At 49.9% G+C, this 19,131-nt stretch overlaps 1 protein-coding gene across 2 annotated transcripts; it reads left to right on the forward strand.

Moving 5' to 3' along the window:
• The first annotated feature begins 3,035 nt into the window (after window positions 1–3,035).
• Window positions 3,036–19,090, forward strand: LOC106886382 (vitamin D3 hydroxylase-associated protein-like). Of its 2 annotated transcripts, XM_014939265.1 has the most exons (16): window positions 3,036–3,173; window positions 4,099–6,755; window positions 7,674–7,787; window positions 9,990–10,133; window positions 11,059–11,192; window positions 11,572–11,778; window positions 12,250–12,290; window positions 12,532–12,656; window positions 13,293–13,418; window positions 14,205–14,302; window positions 15,197–15,296; window positions 16,148–16,191; window positions 16,664–16,703; window positions 17,309–17,417; window positions 17,761–17,906; window positions 18,564–19,090. In XM_014939265.1, exons 2-16 carry the CDS (start codon window positions 6,546–6,548, stop codon window positions 18,687–18,689), a joined length of 1,764 nt encoding a protein of 587 aa, XP_014794751.1. In that variant the 5' UTR covers window positions 3,036–3,173; window positions 4,099–6,545; the 3' UTR covers window positions 18,690–19,090. The 2 variants fall into 2 exon arrangements, with proteins under 2 accessions (XP_014794751.1, XP_014794750.1); XM_014939264.1 differs by lacking the exons at window positions 3,036–3,173; window positions 4,099–6,755; window positions 7,674–7,787; window positions 15,197–15,296 and adding exons at window positions 7,357–7,534; window positions 8,759–9,011; window positions 14,468–14,567.
• Window positions 19,091–19,131: the final 41 nt, after the last annotated feature.

Raw genomic sequence — 19,131 nt, forward strand, 5'->3', positions numbered from 1 at the left:
AAATGGTAACTGGTCTATCTTCACTCCTGTTCCTCATTGTTTCTTCCAGTTAAGCAGTGGGAAAAGAAGGTTGGGGATTTCTTATTGCCTATAAGCACTTGAGGGAAACCTGAGTTTAAGCATTTCCATGGCTACCTTTAGACCGTTCACACTGTTTGGTGCTTCCAACCTCACTGTTGATAATTGTGTGCTGTTTCTCGACCAGTCCTTCTCTCTCTTAGCAGTGGAGGAAGAGGCTGGAAGGGAAGGTGAAGGGGAGAAGACCGAAATGCTTTGAATAAGCAAGTGTACCTTGAAATAAGGCATCCATGTTAGCGATGGTCCATGCCTCCTCCAAGCCTGCATAACTCTCCAGGCACTGGAGTGTTTCCCCAAGAGGAGGAGAAAGCTACAGGGCCAAGGGGTGACTCCATTGTTATTCATCTGCCTCCCGGGGGCTGCACAGACACACTGCCAACCTCCAGCAGCCTCCCATGGTCACAAGCAGGTCTGAGTCACACAGATGAGTCCTGGCTCCTCAGCCCTGAGTCACCATCCTGCTCTCAGCACAGAGAAGGGAGAAGGTCCACGGCACAGCCCTGCTTGCAGAAGGTGCCAGATGTCTCTGCAATACTGCTGCTGGGCAGCACCAGCCACAGACCTCCTGCCTGATAGGGGTCTGCCAAGTGACCGTGACTGTCTCATGCCAGGAGCAAAGGATATTGAGCTGTCCTCTCATAGGGAAGAGATGGGAGCCCACCACTAAACAGGTAACCTGCCCAGGCAGTATTGCTGGCTGGATCTGAGCATGCCCAGACCTTGTTTTGCAAGGAAAGGACAACGTCCTTGGCTCGTGTTTCCCTCCATATCTTTGCAAGGCTGAGTGAAGTGAAAGGGTCCTATTTCTGAAAGGAATTTCCCCATGCATACTTACACTCTGCATTCCAGCTGCTCTTTGTGGGTGGCTCTGGAAGGGATTTATGGTTCCTCCCACTCTTCCCTCTCCTGCCTCCAGCAAGTCATTAGATCTCAGGATCCTGCAGAACTAGCTCCCAGGACCCCACACCCAAAGAGAAGTCCTCAATACAGTCCAACAGATACTGAAGAAGAGTGCATAGGTGCTCTCAGCCTTGGTTTCTTGGCACTGAAGTGGATGAGGTAGAGAAAGGTCCAGAAAAAGATGGAATAGGTGTCAGGGAGACAAGATACATGTTTGGACCAGATGTAGAGGTCTGTTCAGGAATTTAAAGAGCAGATAAGTGCCTCAGCTTGGCAGAGAACAAAGCGCCTTCTGGAGTAAAACTCAGGGTCCTTCTCAAGTCAGGTTGTCCATGATATCCATTGGCATTGCTGCAAGAATGTTGAGGGGGAAAGGGGAGAGGGTGATGCTCAGAGCAGTCTGGTGAGATCAGACGCTGAAACTCACGGAGGGGAAGGCCTTTTTAGGTTTGCAGGAGAGTTCTTCCTCTAGACCTCCCTGGGGCCGGTGAGAGGATGTCAGCTCCTTCTCACAGCCACTGGCACAGATCTGCTGTGTTTCAAACCCTTCCATGACCCCTTCAACATAAGGTGTTGGCTCAGGCTGCTCAGCCCTTGGCCGTCTGCACCCTGTGTTTACAGGATGCTTGTCCAGCCGCCTGGCACTGACCAAAGTCCAGGCTTTGGTCTGTCTCAGAGAACTAGGTAGAAATGTTGTTTGGGCTAAAAGGGCTTTGTTTCTACTTGTTTCTCTCATCTCCACCACAATATCCTGGCTGTGGTCTTTGTTTTGATCATTAGTCTTCCTTCCTCCTGATTTTAAGAATTTAAATCTGTTCTCCTCAGCCCATGTTTCATTCTGTGACCAGGTAAGTAACTGAGCAAGGTTGAGAGGTTGAGTTATCAGACAATCCAGCTTTTTTATTCGGTTTTAATTTCTTTTGCAGGGTTTATTTTTAGGTTGCAGGTTAGGCTTTGTATAGCCAGGACATCAGGAGCAAATAAAACTCTCTCGATCTGATATCAGCAGAACATGAGTTGTCGGGGCAGGTCAGGTGGCCTCTAACAGCATCCAAATTGAACAGACCTCTAGCATGTCACAGAAAGTGGCAGAGGGCATTAGAGTCTCGAACGGCCATGAAGCTTCAAACAAGTTTCAAGGGAGGAGGTAGTTGAAGAAGCTCAAAGTGAATATTTCAACTAGAGGTGAAATGAAACACCTTGACATGGCAAGGCTCACCCTTGAAACAGAAAAATGCAAGAATTAGGTTTGGTACATCTTTCACTCTGAAACAGCTGTTAGCTGCACACATCCTCATCTCTCCAAGTAAAGTCTCAACCTGCTTTTCTCTCTTTTTTTTTATTTTATATTTTCTTTCCTTTTTTTTTTTTTTTTTCCAAATGATGGATCAAGAATGGGAATCTTCAGTTTTTAGCATTAAAAGTTTATTTTGTACTGTATTACCTAGTGGAGTTCTCTTTCAAAAATTAACTCAAGAAAGTGTGTCATACTCTTCTTTCAAAAGTAAATGGGCAGAGAACATTTATATTACCGCCTGCACAGCTGCAGCATAAATAGACAAATCATCATTTTTCTTTCCATGCAAGTTCCTTGTAATTAATTGTAATATCCCACCTCTCCACACTCCTTATCAAAAAAAAAAAGCAGCATTCATCCAGACATAGCATTATTAGCCATAAGACATTATGAGACTTTTTTTTATAAATCTGTAGACTGAAAACTGTCCATGACTTCTGATTAATGACTTTAACAGTCACAATCATCCCTGCATTTCAAAAATCAAGGTACTCTTTCATATATATATTTCATTTTTAGTATCTGCTATAGTGAAGTTAAACAATACTCACTTTGCTAAATCCTGTAGTTGCTTCCTATTGATTCTACTTCAAGAGCACCTGGAGGTTACTCTGCAGCAAGCATGATATATATACCTGTTGTAATCAAAACTGATGTTTCTTTTTTTTTTTTTTTTATTTCTTGTTACTGTTCTCCTACTTCAGACTCAAATCTCCTGGCTTCCCCCTTGCCCTACTTTCCTATGGTGAGACCAGTGAAGAGCCCAGCCATGGAGCAGCTGGGAACATCCCAGTCCTTCACCACCAGGGCGCTGAAGTCTCTGCTGTCACTTCATGGGGACAGACTTGTGCAAGACACCAAGCATGATGGAAGAAGTAAGAACACTCCTGGACTTCTGGTAAGAACTAACAGCTCTCTGCAGTGTCTTTGCTGATGGTGTCTCTACCATGCTGGAGAAGTTGTAGGCAGGATCCATACAATCCACTTGGCAATGGGAAGGCAAAAGAGTGCAATACCCACAAAAATGGAAAAAATGCAGGGATGTTCAGGAGAAAAAGCAGCCCCTGCTGTCAGAGGTGTGAGGGTTGATGTGGGAGGTTTCTCTCCCCCTCCTATCTCAGTTTATTCAGGGAGAGCTGACAGGGTCCTGGCTGAGCAACATGAAAAAGAGTTGATAAAAACAGACCCCCACCTTTCAACTGATGTTCTTGGTTGTCAGAAAGGCATAGAATAAGTAGTGGCAAATTTCTTACCGACTGTTATGTTCTGTAAGTGTTGGTGGAGTTGGACTGGAATCGAGGAAAGTCTCATGCTTCCAATACATATTCCAGGGTGAAATGAGTCAGAAACTGGAGAGTTCCCAGAAAACACTTATTTAACCCTCTTAGCCAACTGGAAAAACTTCTCCAAAGGGGACCAGCCCATTTCACTCTCATCTCAGCATTTCGTGAAATGTCTTTAAAATTCTTTCAGAGCAGCGTAGTTAACATACCTCATCTTGTAAATTGTTTGGAAAAAGCGCTTCAAGTGCTTGCTTCTAAAAACAAGAACATGAGACGCAACTGTCAGGGTTTATTCTTTGTTATTCTAATCAAAATTAAGCCAAAGCTGACCTAAAAATAGTGATTACTGGTTCAGAGGAAGGACAGTTATAGAAAATTTCAGTCAAAACCCAGCGGGCTTGAGAGTGAAGGTGCTGAACAGAGTGTGATGAGAGCCCATCAGTGCAGTTTTACTTTTGCAAAGATGATGTAGCTCGTGCTGGGGACAGGGGTGGACTCTCTGAGTTGGTCTAACTGCCTTTTTTCTGTGATGGTCCAAAGTGAAGGAGATGTCGTGGATGCCACAGTAAAATCCCAAGTCAGCTGCTACAAGCTGACTCTTCTTGTGAAAAGGGTCTTGGCTTTCATCTTCACTCCACTGGTGAGTTTGACCTCGGACCTGGATCAAATCAGGTGAGAAAAACACTGCAAAAACGTTGCACTTAGCCTTGGTGGTTTAGAGCACACCAGTGCAATGTGAAGGAGTGAACACTGACCTGTGAGTCAAGCAGGTCTGTCTCCTCTGCTATGGACCTGAGATTTGGCCTGGGACATCCCTTTGCTTCCCTGCCTCAGTTTCCCCATGGGGACAGCGGTCTCCTTCTCAGCAGACTTTTCTCCCAAGCATCCATTGCTGTCCTTCACCTAGACGTGGGTCCACACAAAGCCACCCACTGTGACCCATCCCAACCACCTTCATGTAGCTGCTCCCCTCTGTGGCTGGGACTCTCTAGTTTCATACAGCTCTTGGAGTGCCTCAGCAGGTCTACTCAGAGGGTGCAAAACAGGCTTGGATTTTGAAACCATCCTATTCCTGAGGGTGAATTGAAGCTTCACTCCCTGCAGTCACTCACCACTCCTTGTGTCCCCAGTACAGGCTGTGGTAGGAGCCGTGGGGCTGCCCGTGGACATGCCGTGCATGGCCTTGCGCTGGCAGGGGAAGTCATACTTCCGGTTCATGAAGGAGGTGGTGATGCTCATGCAGGGCTTCCTCAGCAGCATCCTGCCACCTGGAAATGCAGCTGTGCCTGCTGATAATTCTGCCCTTTGAAATACCAAGCTGGTCCGGACACAGCTGGCTCTGCCTCTGTTAAACGTTTGCTGAGCATCTAAAGGGCAGATCAGAGCACAGGTCCCAGTGCACAAGTGGATGTGGGAAGCCAATGCCCTAACACTTCCCAGCACGGGGAATAAAATTTCCCACCTTTGCTCAGCCCATCACAGAGGTTATGGTGCTGTCACGTAGGCGAAGAGCCCACTTCTGCCTCAGGAAGTCCTTGCACAGATTCCCGGAGGCTGGGAGAGGGCTGGGTATTGCTGTGTGCTCACCATGTTCATATGTGCCTTCTGGAGGCACTTGCTACAGCCAACACCATGGGGCAGGAGCAGGAGCTGGATGGGCTGCAGGCATCTCCCCATGCTGCTGCTCTTGAGAAACCAGCAGTATCTCAGCTGAGGAGGCATCCTCTGACCAGAGGTGCCACTGAAGGTGAACACAGTAAAAGACCAGCTTAATTTGTTACCACATAGCTAATTGCTGTCAGCTCCAGGCTGTCTCTTAGAGGATGCCAAAGCCAGTCGTGTTCAGAGTCCTTCATAAATTTCCCCAATTCAGAATAAGGAGAAGACGTTCCCCACTGACACGAATTGTTACAGAAAACAACAGAGAGCTCTTACAACCACTAAGAATGGACAAGACAATGGATGAAAAATCAATCATGAGAGGACAACCTAGCCCTGATGGGAAAAGGTTCTTCACCTTCCCTTCCATATCCAGTTCCACACCTGTTGGAGCAGGATCAGGTTCTGGGCCTCTGGACAACAGGTGCAACCTTTTAAAGTTTTGTAATGCACAGTGTAGCTGCCCAAAAACCCTTTTCAAGTTGGGATCCATAGGAGGACCCACCATCCAAAACCGTCAGAGCAGATCACAAACAGACCACAGCATTGGCTTTGGGGCTGATGTTGGCTGGGTTGTTGCCTGCAGCTCAGTGTATGGTTCTTGCGTGCTTGTAGCGAGAGGCATCTGTGTTGGAAAGACCTCAGACACTAGCTGTCCCAATGTCTGTTGGAATTAGTTGGCTTTTGGCCTGCAACCCTGTGGGATTTTCCGCTCCTAAGGCAATGCCAGTGTGCTCTGTCATGGGGTGGAACAGCCTCTCCTTCTGGTGCACAGAGACATCACAGCAGTGCTGAGCCCTATCTCGCAGGCCTCCTGAAACAGCCTCTGGCCACCATGGGAGCAGCATGGGCTTAAGGGATTTGGTAAGTGAGAGGGTACCCCACAGCTATACATCCTCTCGTCATACCATCACCCATCCCCAGGCAGGAAAGTCTTGTGATTTCAAGCTGTTTTTTCCCCTTCTGCATTGTCCTCTCAGGCTACGCAGGAAATAGAAGAGCAGCTATTTCCTTGCTTCTTTTGTTCAGCTGATCCCACAGCCCTTCCTCCCACAGTGCAAAACTTCCCACAGTCCAGAAAGCCCCTATAAACTCAATGCCCCAAGGTTCACTGGCCAAGCTTCACCTTTTCCTTTTCCCAGTTAATCATTCTCCACTTCATGCTCCACTGAAGACAGCTTTGCAGAGGTCAGCTTTGGACTTATAAACTATTTGCTGACCCAAGGCGGTGGTGTTGGGAGGAGTGACAGGTCTGGAGAGGCAGGGGATATCTGCTCCTGCCTTGCTTTTCTTTCTCATTCCATCCCTGGAGACCAGAAGGCCACGTTATGATCCAGCTACCACTGAGACAGCTCCTGCCAGAGAGGGAGGTGGATCCTTCTGCAGCCCTTGCCCTGCTCTGCAGCTCAGCAGCAGCTGTGGTGGTCTGGAAATGGCTGGGCAAAAGGCAGATCCAGAAGAAAATGGAAGATGCTCGGAGGACCCGGGATGAGGGTTTGAAGAAAATGGCAAAGATTGTCCAGCAGTTCAGGGAGCAGGTAACCTGTCCTTCTAGGGGGTCTGAGTCCCACCAGGGTGTCTGCTGATGTTGTTTTTCAGCTCCTCCTTCCAGCTCATGCCTCCATAGTTTTTATAATGAGCAGTCCAGGGGAAATGTGCCAGCATCCCTCAATGAGAGGAAAGGCTGCCTTGGGAGGAAGGGAGGTCACTGCTCTCCTCAAGCTGGATGAGATGCAGTGGGAGTCTACAACCAGGGAGATGTGAATTACTCACTGGGAAGAGGTTCTGGACAACACAGGTGATGAAGCACTGGGTTTCCATTGTTCCAAAACCCAGTTCTTTCAGGGTCTAGAAATGTTTCTTGCATCTGTGGGTAGAAGCAAGAAAGCTTTTTCCTCTTCCTACTCTAAGTTTACACAGTCGTCCACACCCCTATATCTTTGTCTCTAAAACCTGGCTTCTGGATGGCTCTTGGAGAGTCTTCAAAATAGTTCTCACTAGCAATTAGGTATTTGTCCCCACACTGGGCTGATCCACACTCTCTGTACCCATTCTGAGAGGTGAAGAGCCAGCCTGAGGGTTGAGTGCAAGGACTTAGGTACCTTCTGCCCAGGCTGGTGTTTGCTCAGCTGAGATTACCTCTTGGTCAGTGGGCAAGTCTCACAGTGCCAGGAGGAAGGCTCTGATGTGGGCCATTGCCTTGTCCCTTGCTGCAATGGATGCATGAGGGTCTTCTGTACCTTCAGAGACAGCTGGGCTCCTGTGCTTATCATGTTCATGACATCCAGGCTCAAGATGAAACACTCAACAGCCCAAGGTCTAGCCCCCACATGCACAGTCTGTCTTTCCAGCAAGCTTTGTTGATAACGTTGCCAAAACATAAGAGATTTACTCCCACGGAGCCAAAGGGTAGCTGGAGCTGCTGTCCTGGCATGCCATTCATCTTCCCCTTGCAGGTCCCCAGCGTCCAGACAGATGCCATCCTGTCCCTGCCCCTGCTGGAACTCACTGGGAGACTGCGGGAAGGGTCTCTGTCCCCCAAGACTGTCCTCTACACCTACTTAGAGAAGGTGAGTGCCTGTCCGCAGTGTGATGGACAAATCACTGATGTTCTCCATGCCATGGTGTGTGGGCTCGTGGCTGAGAAGGCTTGTTGAAGCTGGTGATTAAGACAAGTCTTTAATATAGCAGAAAGATGTGAATAGGCAGGGATATCTCTGTCTCTGCGGTGGGTTGACCCTGCCTGGATGCCGGGTGCCCATCAAAGCTGGACAGAGGAGGGAAAATATAATGGAATGCTCATGGGTCGAGATAAGGACAGGGAGAGATCGTTCACCAATTGCTATCGCAGGCAAAACAGACTCAACTTGGGGAAATTAGTTGAATTTATTACCAATCATACCAGAGTAGGATAATGAGAAATGGAAACAAATCTTAAAACACCTTTCCCCCACCCCTCCCTTCCTCTGGGGCTTTACTTTATTCCTAATTTCTCTACCTCCTCCCACCAGCGCCACAGGGGAGTGGGGGAATGGGGAAGGGGGGCTGCAGTCAGTTCATCCCATGTTGTTTCTGCCACTCCTTCCTCCTCAGGGAGAGGACTCCTGACACTTCCCCTGCTCCAGCGTGGAGTCCACAGGAGACAGTCCTCCACAAACTTCTCCAACATGAGTCCTTCTCACAGGACTCCAGAGGCATTACCATTGTCCTGCATGGGCTCGGCCTTGGCCAGCGGCTGGTCCATCTCAGAGCCAGCTGGCACTGGTTTATTGGACATGGGGGAAGCTTCTAACAGCTTCTCACAGAAGCCAACCCTGCAGCCCCCCCAGCTACCAAAACCTTGCCATGAAAACCCAATAGAGTCTCCTGGGCTGGACCCATGACTGGACAACCCTTTCAGATGACTTGAGCTGGGATGCTCTGGGGAGGGGGTTACCACCCATGCCAAGCCACTAGCCCTTGGTATGAAGATCCAGGTAGCTACTTTATGCAGCTGTGTAACGATGCTAGTCTTAACTAACACCTGACTCAACAGCCCAAGGTCTAGCCCCCACATGCACAGTCTGTCTTTCCAGCAAGCTTTGTTGATAACGTTGCCAAAACATAAGAGATTTACTCCCACGGAGCCAAAGGGTAGCTGGAGCTGCTGTCCTGGCATGCCATTCATCTTCCCCTTGCAGGTCCCCAGCGTCCAGACAGATGCCATCCTGTCCCTGCCCCTGCTGGAACTCACTGGGAGACTGCGGGAAGGGTCTCTGTCCCCCAAGACTGTCCTCTACACCTACTTAGAGAAGGTGAGTGCCTGTCCGCAGTGTGATGGACAAATCACTGATGTTCTCCATGCCATGGTGTGTGGGCTCGTGGCTGAGAAGGCTTGTTGAAGCTGGTGATTAAGACAAGTCTTTAATATAGCAGAAAGATGTGAATAGGCAGGGATATCTCTGTCTCTGCGGTGGGTTGACCCTGCCTGGATGCCGGGTGCCCATCAAAGCTGGACAGAGGAGGGAAAATATAATGGAATGCTCATGGGTCGAGATAAGGACAGGGAGAGATCGTTCACCAATTGCTATCGCAGGCAAAACAGACTCAACTTGGGGAAATTAGTTGAATTTATTACCAATCATACCAGAGTAGGATAATGAGAAATGGAAACAAATCTTAAAACACCTTTCCCCCACCCCTCCCTTCCTCTGGGGCTTTACTTTATTCCTAATTTCTCTACCTCCTCCCACCAGCGCCACAGGGGAGTGGGGGAATGGGGAAGGGGGGCTGCAGTCAGTTCATCCCATGTTGTTTCTGCCACTCCTTCCTCCTCAGGGAGAGGACTCCTGACACTTCCCCTGCTCCAGCGTGGAGTCCACAGGAGACAGTCCTCCACAAACTTCTCCAACATGAGTCCTTCTCACAGGACTCCAGAGGCATTACCATTGTCCTGCATGGGCTCGGCCTTGGCCAGCGGCTGGTCCATCTCAGAGCCAGCTGGCACTGGTTTATTGGACATGGGGGAAGCTTCTAACAGCTTCTCACAGAAGCCAACCCTGCAGCCCCCCCAGCTACCAAAACCTTGCCATGAAAACCCAATAGAGTCTCCTGGGCTGGACCCATGACTGGACAACCCTTTCAGATGACTTGAGCTGGGATGCTCTGGGGAGGGGGTTACCACCCATGCCAAGCCACTAGCCCTTGGTATGAAGATCCAGGTAGCTACTTTATGCAGCTGTGTAACGATGCTAGTCTTAACTAACACCTGTTCCTCCATGTGCCCAACAAAGGCCCTGGAAGTCACCCAGCAGACAAACTGCTTGCGACATTTTATCCCAGAGTGTGAAGAGCAGCTTCAGGAAATACAACGGCAGGAGGAGAAAGGTCTGCTCTATGGCATTCCCATCAGCATCAAGGATCACATCGGCCACAAGGTGCTTCCCCTTGTCCCCATGAATTGTCCCATCATGAGCTGGGCTGGGTGGTGAAGCGGTGGGACACAGAGATTGGGGAAGGGGCTCGATCCCTACCTGCTTACCCCACGGGAAGCCTGGCTGGGTCCCTGCATCTCATTGCAGCTGCAACCCTGGCAGTTAGAATGACCCATCAGCAAAAAAAACCAACAAGGGGTGAATAGTTATACACCCAAACGATTTCTTCACTGATACATGAGACAGCACAGGCTGGGCTACGTAGTTGTTTGGGTGATAACTCAGACTTCTACTCAGAGGTTTGCATTATCAGGGATAAGAACATAGCTCAGCTTCTAGAAAGTCATTAGCAGCAGGAACGGTTAACCTCAAATCCCTTTTGTGCTGTAGCCTGGTCACTGAGCCCCTCAGCAAAAAGCCATGGACCCCCTCTTAGACCAGCCCTGATGAGGACTGACCACACACCCCTGAGCTGAATTTATTAGGCAGTCTCCTCCATGTTGACTTAACAAGACAGTTAAGAGAGCTCTAAGCCCAGAGCAAGCCCCAGGCACCAAGACTAACAGCTAAAGGTTCACACTGTGTTTGCCTGGGATGTATATTCCCTCCCTGGGAAGTGGTGGCTTCACTTGGAAGCAGGACACTGGGTTTGATCCTGAGCTGGTGCACCTATGGAGCTGCATCTGGGTCAGGGAAGAGAAATACATGGAAACGAGCAAGGCCAGCTTCAGAAGAAGCCTTACCCCTGTAAGTACTTGGCAGCTCTCTGCCAAGGATGGAGGAAGAGGGAGACCTTGGCCCTTCATGCAAGGGCTTGCAAGCGAGTGGGTTAGTACCTCACCACCACCACCAAAGGGAACACCAAACCATCTTTCCGAAAACTGGAGGGGAACTGCACTGTGTCCCTTGCCACTTCTCCTCTCTGCAGGGGCATCTGTTGACCTGTGGGCTTGTGCAATGCCTGGGCACTGTGGCGCAGGAGGACAGTGTCCTCGTCAAAGTTTTGAAGAAACAGGGGGCCATCCCCTTTGCAATGACCAACGTGCCGCAATCCCTCTTCAGGTAACATACATCATTAGAAATCTTTCCTCTGGTTGTGCCCCTGAAGCTAAAACTCAACCTGTAGGTCCTGGAATAGGCTCCTTCCCATCTCCTGAGATGTTTCCTGGGTGATTCCCTCTTCCATCTGCTGCTAACAATCTCAGGTCAACTGAAAAAAATTTCAGATAAGGAGCAAAAAAACAAACCTATGGAGACATAAGAGAAACCAAGTGCACTTGTGCATGTGAGGGAGATCAGAGGCTCATGGGAATGAGCCGTGTCCCAAGGGATTTATGGGATGGAAGGATGGAGTTGGCTATTCCTTGCTGCAAGGGAAAGCCAAAAACTCAAGGCATTAGGCTGTTTCTGACAGCCCGCTCGCTGTTTTTCTTCTCCCCAGCTACGACTGCAGCAATCCCATCTTCGGCCAGACCTTGAACCCCTTCAACCACCAGAAGAGCCCCGGGGGCTCCTCGGGAGGGGAGGGAGCTCTGATCGCAGGAGGAGGCTCCATCCTGGGCATCGGCTCAGACATCGGTGGCAGCATCCGCCTGCCCTCCAGCTTCTGCGGGCTCTGTGGGCTCAAACCCACCGCCGAAAGGCTCAGGTAGGTGCTGGGGTCTGCCCTGCCCACCCGGCAAGGAGCCTGCTAATTGTCAAGCTCAGCAGAAGGGGCAAGGTACTCTTTTCCTGGGGGGCCAAGAGAGGACTGTTTCTTAAAGGCCAGCTTGCTCTGCCCAAAACTGCTCCCAAGAGGCAGCACTTTTAGGTTTTGTGAGGGAGATGGCCATGTTCTCGTTGTAGATCTGGCCCGGAGTTAAAAGGGAAAGGGGGAAAAAGTGGTTAAATAATGCCCAAATGGAACATTTTTGGTTAAACCAAAACTAGGATTTGTTGGGGTTTAGGTTTTTTTCATTTTAAGCAAAATTTTCTGTTTCACATGACTCAAATCAAATACTTTTAATAATTTTCTTCTGGTTTGGATCCCGAATGGAAGACCTCTCTGTGCTATTCAAACACGTTGGGAATGTCTCACTGTTACTGAAATGACAATATACTTCTTTTTCTTTTCCCACAGCCTGTCTGGAGCGAGTGGTCCACTCAATGGGATCCTGGCAGGTACATTTCTAATTTTTAATTGCTTATCTCTATATGCTGTAAAGAGTCCTATGTCCTCCTCTAGGCCTGAGAAAAGCCTGAGACAAGCCTGAGACAACCAAGATCTGTCAGGAGTCCATCTGAAACATCCCACCTTGTTGCCTGATCAACCCTTGCAGACGATGTGGCTGTGCAAAGGGGTGGACTAGTGTTTGTCACACCCATTTGGTTAACGTGGACACGTGCTCTCATCCCACTCCAGTTCCTTGTGCGCTGGGGCCGATGGCGAGGGATGTGGACAGCCTGGCCCTCTGCATGAAGGCTCTGCTCTGCCAGGAGATGTTCCGGCTGGACCCCACCGTGCCCCCCATCCCCTTCAATGAGGAGGTGGGTCCTTAAGTCAGCAACCCCTGGTTCTTTTGGGGGTGCTGCACGCTCAATGTATGCATTCTTTAAGGGTCCAGTTATCTTTACAGTACTCATTTCCAGTAACTTGTTAGCTCTCTTTGAGGGCATAATTTATAATTATTAAAAAAAAAAAAGGTAGTATTAATGAGTAACTAACAAGCAGTTATCCTGTCTGCCATCTCCGTTGGCATGTAGCTTATCAGATTGAGACACCTCAGAAAAGAGTGGGGAGGAAGGCAACACCGGGAGCAAAAAGCTGGGGATTTTTAGGGGAAGATGAGATAAAATCAGGAACACCTGCAGCAAATCTCTTGGCCGAGGACATTTCCTTTCCCTCTGCAGCAGACAAACTTCAGGAGGTTTTTTCCTACGTAGCATTAGTTGAATCTGCTGGTCTTGAGTGGCTGTGCTCTCTCTGGAGGGAGGGACGAAGGGGAGGCTGGAGAAAAAGGCAGGGGTGGACATATGGAAAGGGTAACCTATGGAAACCATAAGAAAATTAGTCACTCCCTAACTTCTGGAGCTTTCATCCCCTTCTGCAGCGGGCTTCAGTAGAGGTGGCACTCCCACCCCCAGCAGGGTTGGAAATGCTTGAGCGGTGGCTCTTTGCTCCAGGTGTACTCCAGCTCTGCTCCTCTGCGGGTCGGGTACTACGACACGGACGGCTACTTCCCCCTGCCCCCCTGCATGCGGCGAGCACTGCAGGAAACCAGGGGGGCTCTGCAGGCAGCTGGACACCAGGTGAGCACAACCAGCCCACCCTCTTCCTTCACAAGGTGTCCCCAGCTCGGCTCCTCACTGCCAAAATCACCTTCCAGAAATCAGATGTAGTCCCCAAGACCCACCAGAGGTATGAGATTCAGTTACTACAGCCACATAACGCAGCACAGACACACACCAACCTGGGGCAGCAGTGTCTCTCGTGGGGACACAGCACTAGCAATTAGCAAAATTGTCTCTGCCAGGGGCGTAACGAATCCATCTCTGCGCTCCTGGTGGCTGTGGTGCGCACCAGACAGCAGGAGCCATAAAGTCGTATGATTGACCCTGGAAGGTTGCCCCAGCATTTTCTAGGTCTGTCCTACCCCAGAAGGGCTCTGAGAGGTGTTTTTGTCTCTCCTCCATGGAGACTTCTCTCCTTCCTGGACCACTGAGAGGAAAAGGCCATGGGGCACGGGATGGGAAATACCTTTCCCTCCATCTAGACCTACCTGTGGAAACACGCAAGTGGGTCCACGTGTGAGAGATGTCAATTCTGCTGGGACAGGCAGGAAAATGGTGCAGGTTCTGGCTCAGTGACTGCCTGGAGCAGGATGGAAACAGCTCTGGAGAGATCTCAGAGCTGAGCCAAACAACCGTTAGGGAGGAATAATCCTACAGGAAGATGCGTGGGCTGGTAAAGGGTTGAACTGGGTCCTCTGTCAGCGTGTGGAGCCCAGGGAGGTGCTGCTCTACCTTTGAAGAATATCCACAGTTGGAAATTACTCACACCCCCAGGCTGCCACGTAATCTTGTGTTTTGGTGCAGCTGGTGCCCTTTTCTCCACCTCGGATCCACTATGTCATGACTGAACTGTTTCTGAAGACTTTTTTTGCTGATGGAGGCCGTGCTTGGTTGGACGTGTTGTAAGTAGGCTGCGGTGCTGTAGAACACCTCCATCCCCATGCCCCTGAGCTCAACGCGTGGGCAAAACGGGCCCATCTCTCCCACCCCAAATGGGAGATACTCAGGTTTCTGAGAAAGGGCCAACAGCTTCTCTAGCCTGATCCTCTCCTTTCATCATCTCTCAGCACAGGAGATATTGTAGATCCAAGCTTGCATTCACAGGTGAATGACTGCAAGATCCCAAGGCTGGGGAAGAAGCTGCTGTCTCTGATTCTGAAACCTCTGGTGAGTCCTTGGCCTCAGGCTCAAATGTGGAATCGGCAAGGCCTTGAGATGCTTGAAAGCGTGATGGTACTGAAATACTACTTTAACTGGAAACACTGGGATTTCAGGTCAAGGCACACGCTATCACTTTGGAAGGTCTTTTAAAGACCCCTGCTGGGATTTATCCAGCACAAAGGGAAATGAGAGAAGGACCAGCCGAGAGCTGTAAAAGATTAATGCAGAGCCCACAGCAAGTAGCTCTTCAGATGCTTGATCTAGCAGTGCCCAGTTTGCTACAGATTCATGCATTGGCATTGCAGCAACGGTGGGACTGAAGGTTGAAGGTCCTCCGTGTTGGAGGCCACGTAATCTTGTGTTTTGGTGCAGCTGGTGCCCTTTTCTCCACCTCGGATCCACTATGTCATGACTGAACTGTTTCTGAAGACTTTTTTTGCTGATGGAGGCCGTGCTTGGTTGGACGTGTTGTAAGTAGGCTGCAGTGCTGTAGAACACCTCCATCCCCATGCCCCTGAGCTCAACGCGTGGGCAAAACGGGCCCATCTCTCCCACCCCAAATGGGAGATACTCAGGTTTCTGAGAAAGGGCCAACAGCTTCTCTAGCCTGATCCTCTCCTTTCATCATCTCTCAGCACAGGAGATATTGTAGATCCAAGCTTGAAATCACAGGTGAATGACTGCAAGATCCCAAGGCTGGGGAAGAAGCTGCTGTCTCTGATTCTGAAACCTCTGGTGAGTCCTTGGCCTCAGGCTCAAATGTGGAATCGGCAAGGCCTTGAGATGCTTGAAAGCGTGATGGTACTGAAATACTACTTTAACTGGAAACACTGGGATTTCAGGTCAAGGCACACGCTATCACTTTGGAAGGTCTTTTATAGACCCCTGCTGGGATTTATCCAGCGCAAAGGGAAATGAGAGAAGGACCAGCCAAGAGCTGTAAAAGATTAATGCAGAGCCCACAGCAAGTAGTTCTTCAAATTCTAGATCTAGCAGTGCCCAGTTTGCTACAGATTCATGCATTGGGATTACAGCAATGGTGGAACTGAAGGTTGAAGGTCCTCCCTGTTGGAGGCCTCCCAAAGATTACCCTTCATGGGGACTCCTGGCGATTAATAAGGGCTGGCCCTCACTGTAGCCCTTTCACCAGTGGAGCATCCTTTCATAGGGCTTCTCTCCTCCATCCTCCATTTTTTCTGCCTCTCTCTCCAGTTGGGGTGTTCTCAGCTGACAGGGTCAGAAAGGTAGCAGTGAGTGGGGGCAAAGTGCTTGCAGAGGTCTTGTTTCTGTGAGGTACCAAGCTAAAAAAAAATGTTTCATTTATCAAAAATGATAAAAGATTAAGGCCAGTGCATTCCTCTGTGAGCAGTAAATATGGGGCTGTAAGAAATAAATCGGAAATCAACAACCAGAAGCTGGAAGCCAAGTAAATGCAGAACCATGAGGACCATTTTTAATCACCATCGTTCACCCTCAGTGCAGCGTCCCCAGGAACAGAGGCAGGACAGGACGGGGGCTTTCCTGGGATGGCACAAGTTACCGCACCCCCATGTCGTGTCCCTCACAGGAACCTCTTGCCTTTCCAGTTTCCCCGCCTGGCTGACTACCTGAGCGCCTTGGCTGGAATGAGGTATGGTGGTACCATCCCCAGGGATGTCTATAAAAATGAACGGCACCTTCTCTAAGTCTCCAGGGTGGGGTGAGGGGGAAGGGATTCAGGACAGGCTCTGACCTGCTGTCTGCAGGGTCTGTCCTGGCTATCCTGGACGTGGGTTCAGCTTTTAGGAACACATCTCCCCAGTGCTGCAGTGCCCCTGGTGTTATCCTGAAAGCACTGAGGGACTTGGATGGATAAAGTCATTCAGGAAACCTGTGGCAGAGATAAGTGCTCAGACTCACAAGAGAAACCTTCTCTCTACCACTTCCAGACGTTTGTTGCTTAATTGCTTGGCCAAACACCAAAGGAAGCTTTAGAGAATTGGGAAAGGTGTATTGTTCTAAATAATTGCTAAAATCACTGGGGCTTATCAACCTGGAGGATTATTTAAGCAATTCCTCTTCCTCTTGAAGCTTAGAAATGTTGCTACGCTTTCCACTTGCAGGTCAGTGAAGGAGATGTGGAATCATCAACATGAAATACAGGTATGTTTTCATGGAATCACGGAATTGTCAGAGTTGGAAGGGACCTTTAGAGATCATCTGGTCCAACTCCCCCGCCAACGCAGGAACACCTAGATCACATTACTCAGGACTGCATCCAGGCGGGTGGATGACTTGTTTTGAGGTTTTGAGGACTCTTCTCTCCAACATCATGTTTGAGTTGAGGTTTTATGGCAAATGCCAGGTTGGAGGGTCATCAGTTAGGAAAGGGATCACACAGAGGGATGCTGGGGAGGAGAGAAGGTGGAGGAAAAAGCACCAAAGAGAGCAAAGAATGGGGCAGATAGGCTTTTTTGTCAACCCAGCCAGCTGGGTTGCCCACAGTGTTCGTGCCCAAATGGCCATACTTGATGGTCCCAGCACCATGAAGGCTGTCCTGGGGTAGAGACAGCTAAAGAGGGACCATTTCTCAGCCAGTCTGGCCATGTGCTGTGGAGGCAAACACACACTTCCCTCCCTCTTCCCTCAAGCACAGCCACCTTCTGTTGCCTCCTTGGTCATGCCAGACCCTGGTGCATACCCTGGAGAAGTGATGATGCTCCAGGCATGGACATGGCCTCCATGTCATCTCCCCTCTCCTCCCCTAGGTGTACCGCACCGAGTTCATTGCCCGGTGGAGGGAACTCCAGCTGGACGTTGTGCTGTGCCCTGTCCTGGGGCCTGCCTTCACCACAGGATACCCTGGGAAACTCCTCAGTAAGTGAGTCTGGGACCTTCCTGGGAGGGCAGAAGATCGCAGTGGCTGAGACGGACAGAAATGTCTGCAACCACGGAGCTTCACCACCCACCAAAGTATTTTATAAGCATTAGTAAGGAAAAATGACTACCATAAAGCTATCTGAGGAGATGGAGACAGACACATGGATGAAGTGATCTGGTGTCAGTTGTTTCTTGCAGTAGAACTTGGACCTGCAGATGACCAACCCTGTGCAATCTCTCCTCCCAGCAGCAGCTGGTTCTCAGGGGCTTCAGTGGACACATCATGTGTAAGTTTGCAGGTGGGTGTCACTACCTGCATTCTCTCTTCTACTTTTCTCAGCTGCCATCTCCTCCACGATGCTCTACAATGTCCTGAACTTCCCCGCTGGGGTTGTACCTGTCAGTACGGTGACAGAGGCTGATGAGGAAGAGCTGAAGCTTTACCAAGGATACTGTGATGACCGCTGGGACCGGACGCTGAAACAGGTACGTGACATGGGAAGTGGTGGAGCTGAGACTGCTGATGGATGTTCAAGTAATAGTTTCACTGAAATGAAATAGTTTTGCTAAATGTCTCCATCACCATGGGCACACTGCAAAGAAAATCACCTCTTCTTTATATATACCCTTTGCAAATCCTTTTTCTCCCAAGCCCCAAAATGGTGACTAAGCTTTGGGGATCCAGGGTAGCACCCCCAGGATGGATTGTAGGCTGAAACCAGAAAGGAGCCATGCAGCAAGGCATCTTTTGAGTAGGTCCTTGTGACAGCCACAGCCCACAGCATTGCACTGCACTGCACTTCCCTCCTGCTCCGTGTTGCCTTCACCAGGCCCAGGCTGTCAGCGGAGCATGGATGCGGAGTGAGGATGCTGAAGGAAAAGGGAGTTGACTGCAGGACAGAGATGACCAGGGAGTGTGTGGGGAGATGTCGTAAACATGCTGCCCAAGACTTAGCAACCATTTTTTCAAGGAGGGCTTCAAGAGCCTCTGCCCCAGCACACTAATGCTGCTGGAATGGCAGGGCTCAGCCTCCAACCTCCCCAACTCTCCAGGATGAGCAACGTGCCTACACCAAGTTGCCAAAAGCCATGGGAGGTCCAAGCTTCCCCTGTAACTCCTCACCATTTGTGCCCCCGCTGCAGGCTGTGGCAGGAGCCGTGGGGCTGCCCGTGGCCGTGCAGTGCGTGGCCTTGCCGTGGCAGGAGGAGCTGTGTCTCCGGTTCATGAAGGAGGTGGAGACCCTCAGCCGCAAGAAGAAAGCGGCATAGCCTCCTCGGTCCCACACCGGCAGGGCCAGAGGCAGAAGGGATGGTGCTGCACGACTTCTCCTTTGCAACCAGAAGTGCAAAGATCAGAGCGAGGAGGGAAGGAGGAAGGAAAAGCCATTTCCTGACCACACTCCTTGCCAGTAATCAGGATGCCACGCAGAGGGCAGGACTAGCTTAAGCTGGGTTCAGATGACAATAAATCTATGAACTGCACCATCCTGGAGGGATGGACATGGATGGGGTTCACCCTCTTCTTCATCTGTGCTGCTTCTCCTGAGAGAAAAGGACTACAAAACCTCAGTAGTATTTTCTTCCTGGCACTGGAGTAACTTCACAGGGATGTAACTATGGGCTGCCCTGTAAGGAACACAACCAAGTCTACCCTCCCCATCATTGTACTTTGCTCACAAAAATAAAAATGTAGCTACTAAGCAACTCTCAT

Source organism: Calidris pugnax, unplaced genomic scaffold (assembly GCF_001431845.1).
Source record: "Calidris pugnax isolate Ruff unplaced genomic scaffold, ASM143184v1 scaffold18, whole genome shotgun sequence".
In the NCBI taxonomy this organism is placed as follows: Eukaryota; Metazoa; Chordata; class Aves; order Charadriiformes; family Scolopacidae; genus Calidris; species Calidris pugnax.

Bases quoted from the DNA above. Each gene is read 5' to 3' on its own strand.
- LOC106886382 (XM_014939264.1), top strand. From the start codon at position 7,437: ATGCATGAGGGTCTTCTGTACCTTCAGAGACAGCTGGGCTCCTGTGCT. The intron at 7,535-8,758 runs GTCTAGCCCCCA...CAACAGCCCAAG, and splicing joins GAAACACTCAACAGCCCAAG to GTCTAGCCCCCACATGCACA. The intron at 9,012-9,989 runs GTGAGTGCCTGT...TGCCCAACAAAG, and splicing joins TCTACACCTACTTAGAGAAG to GCCCTGGAAGTCACCCAGCA.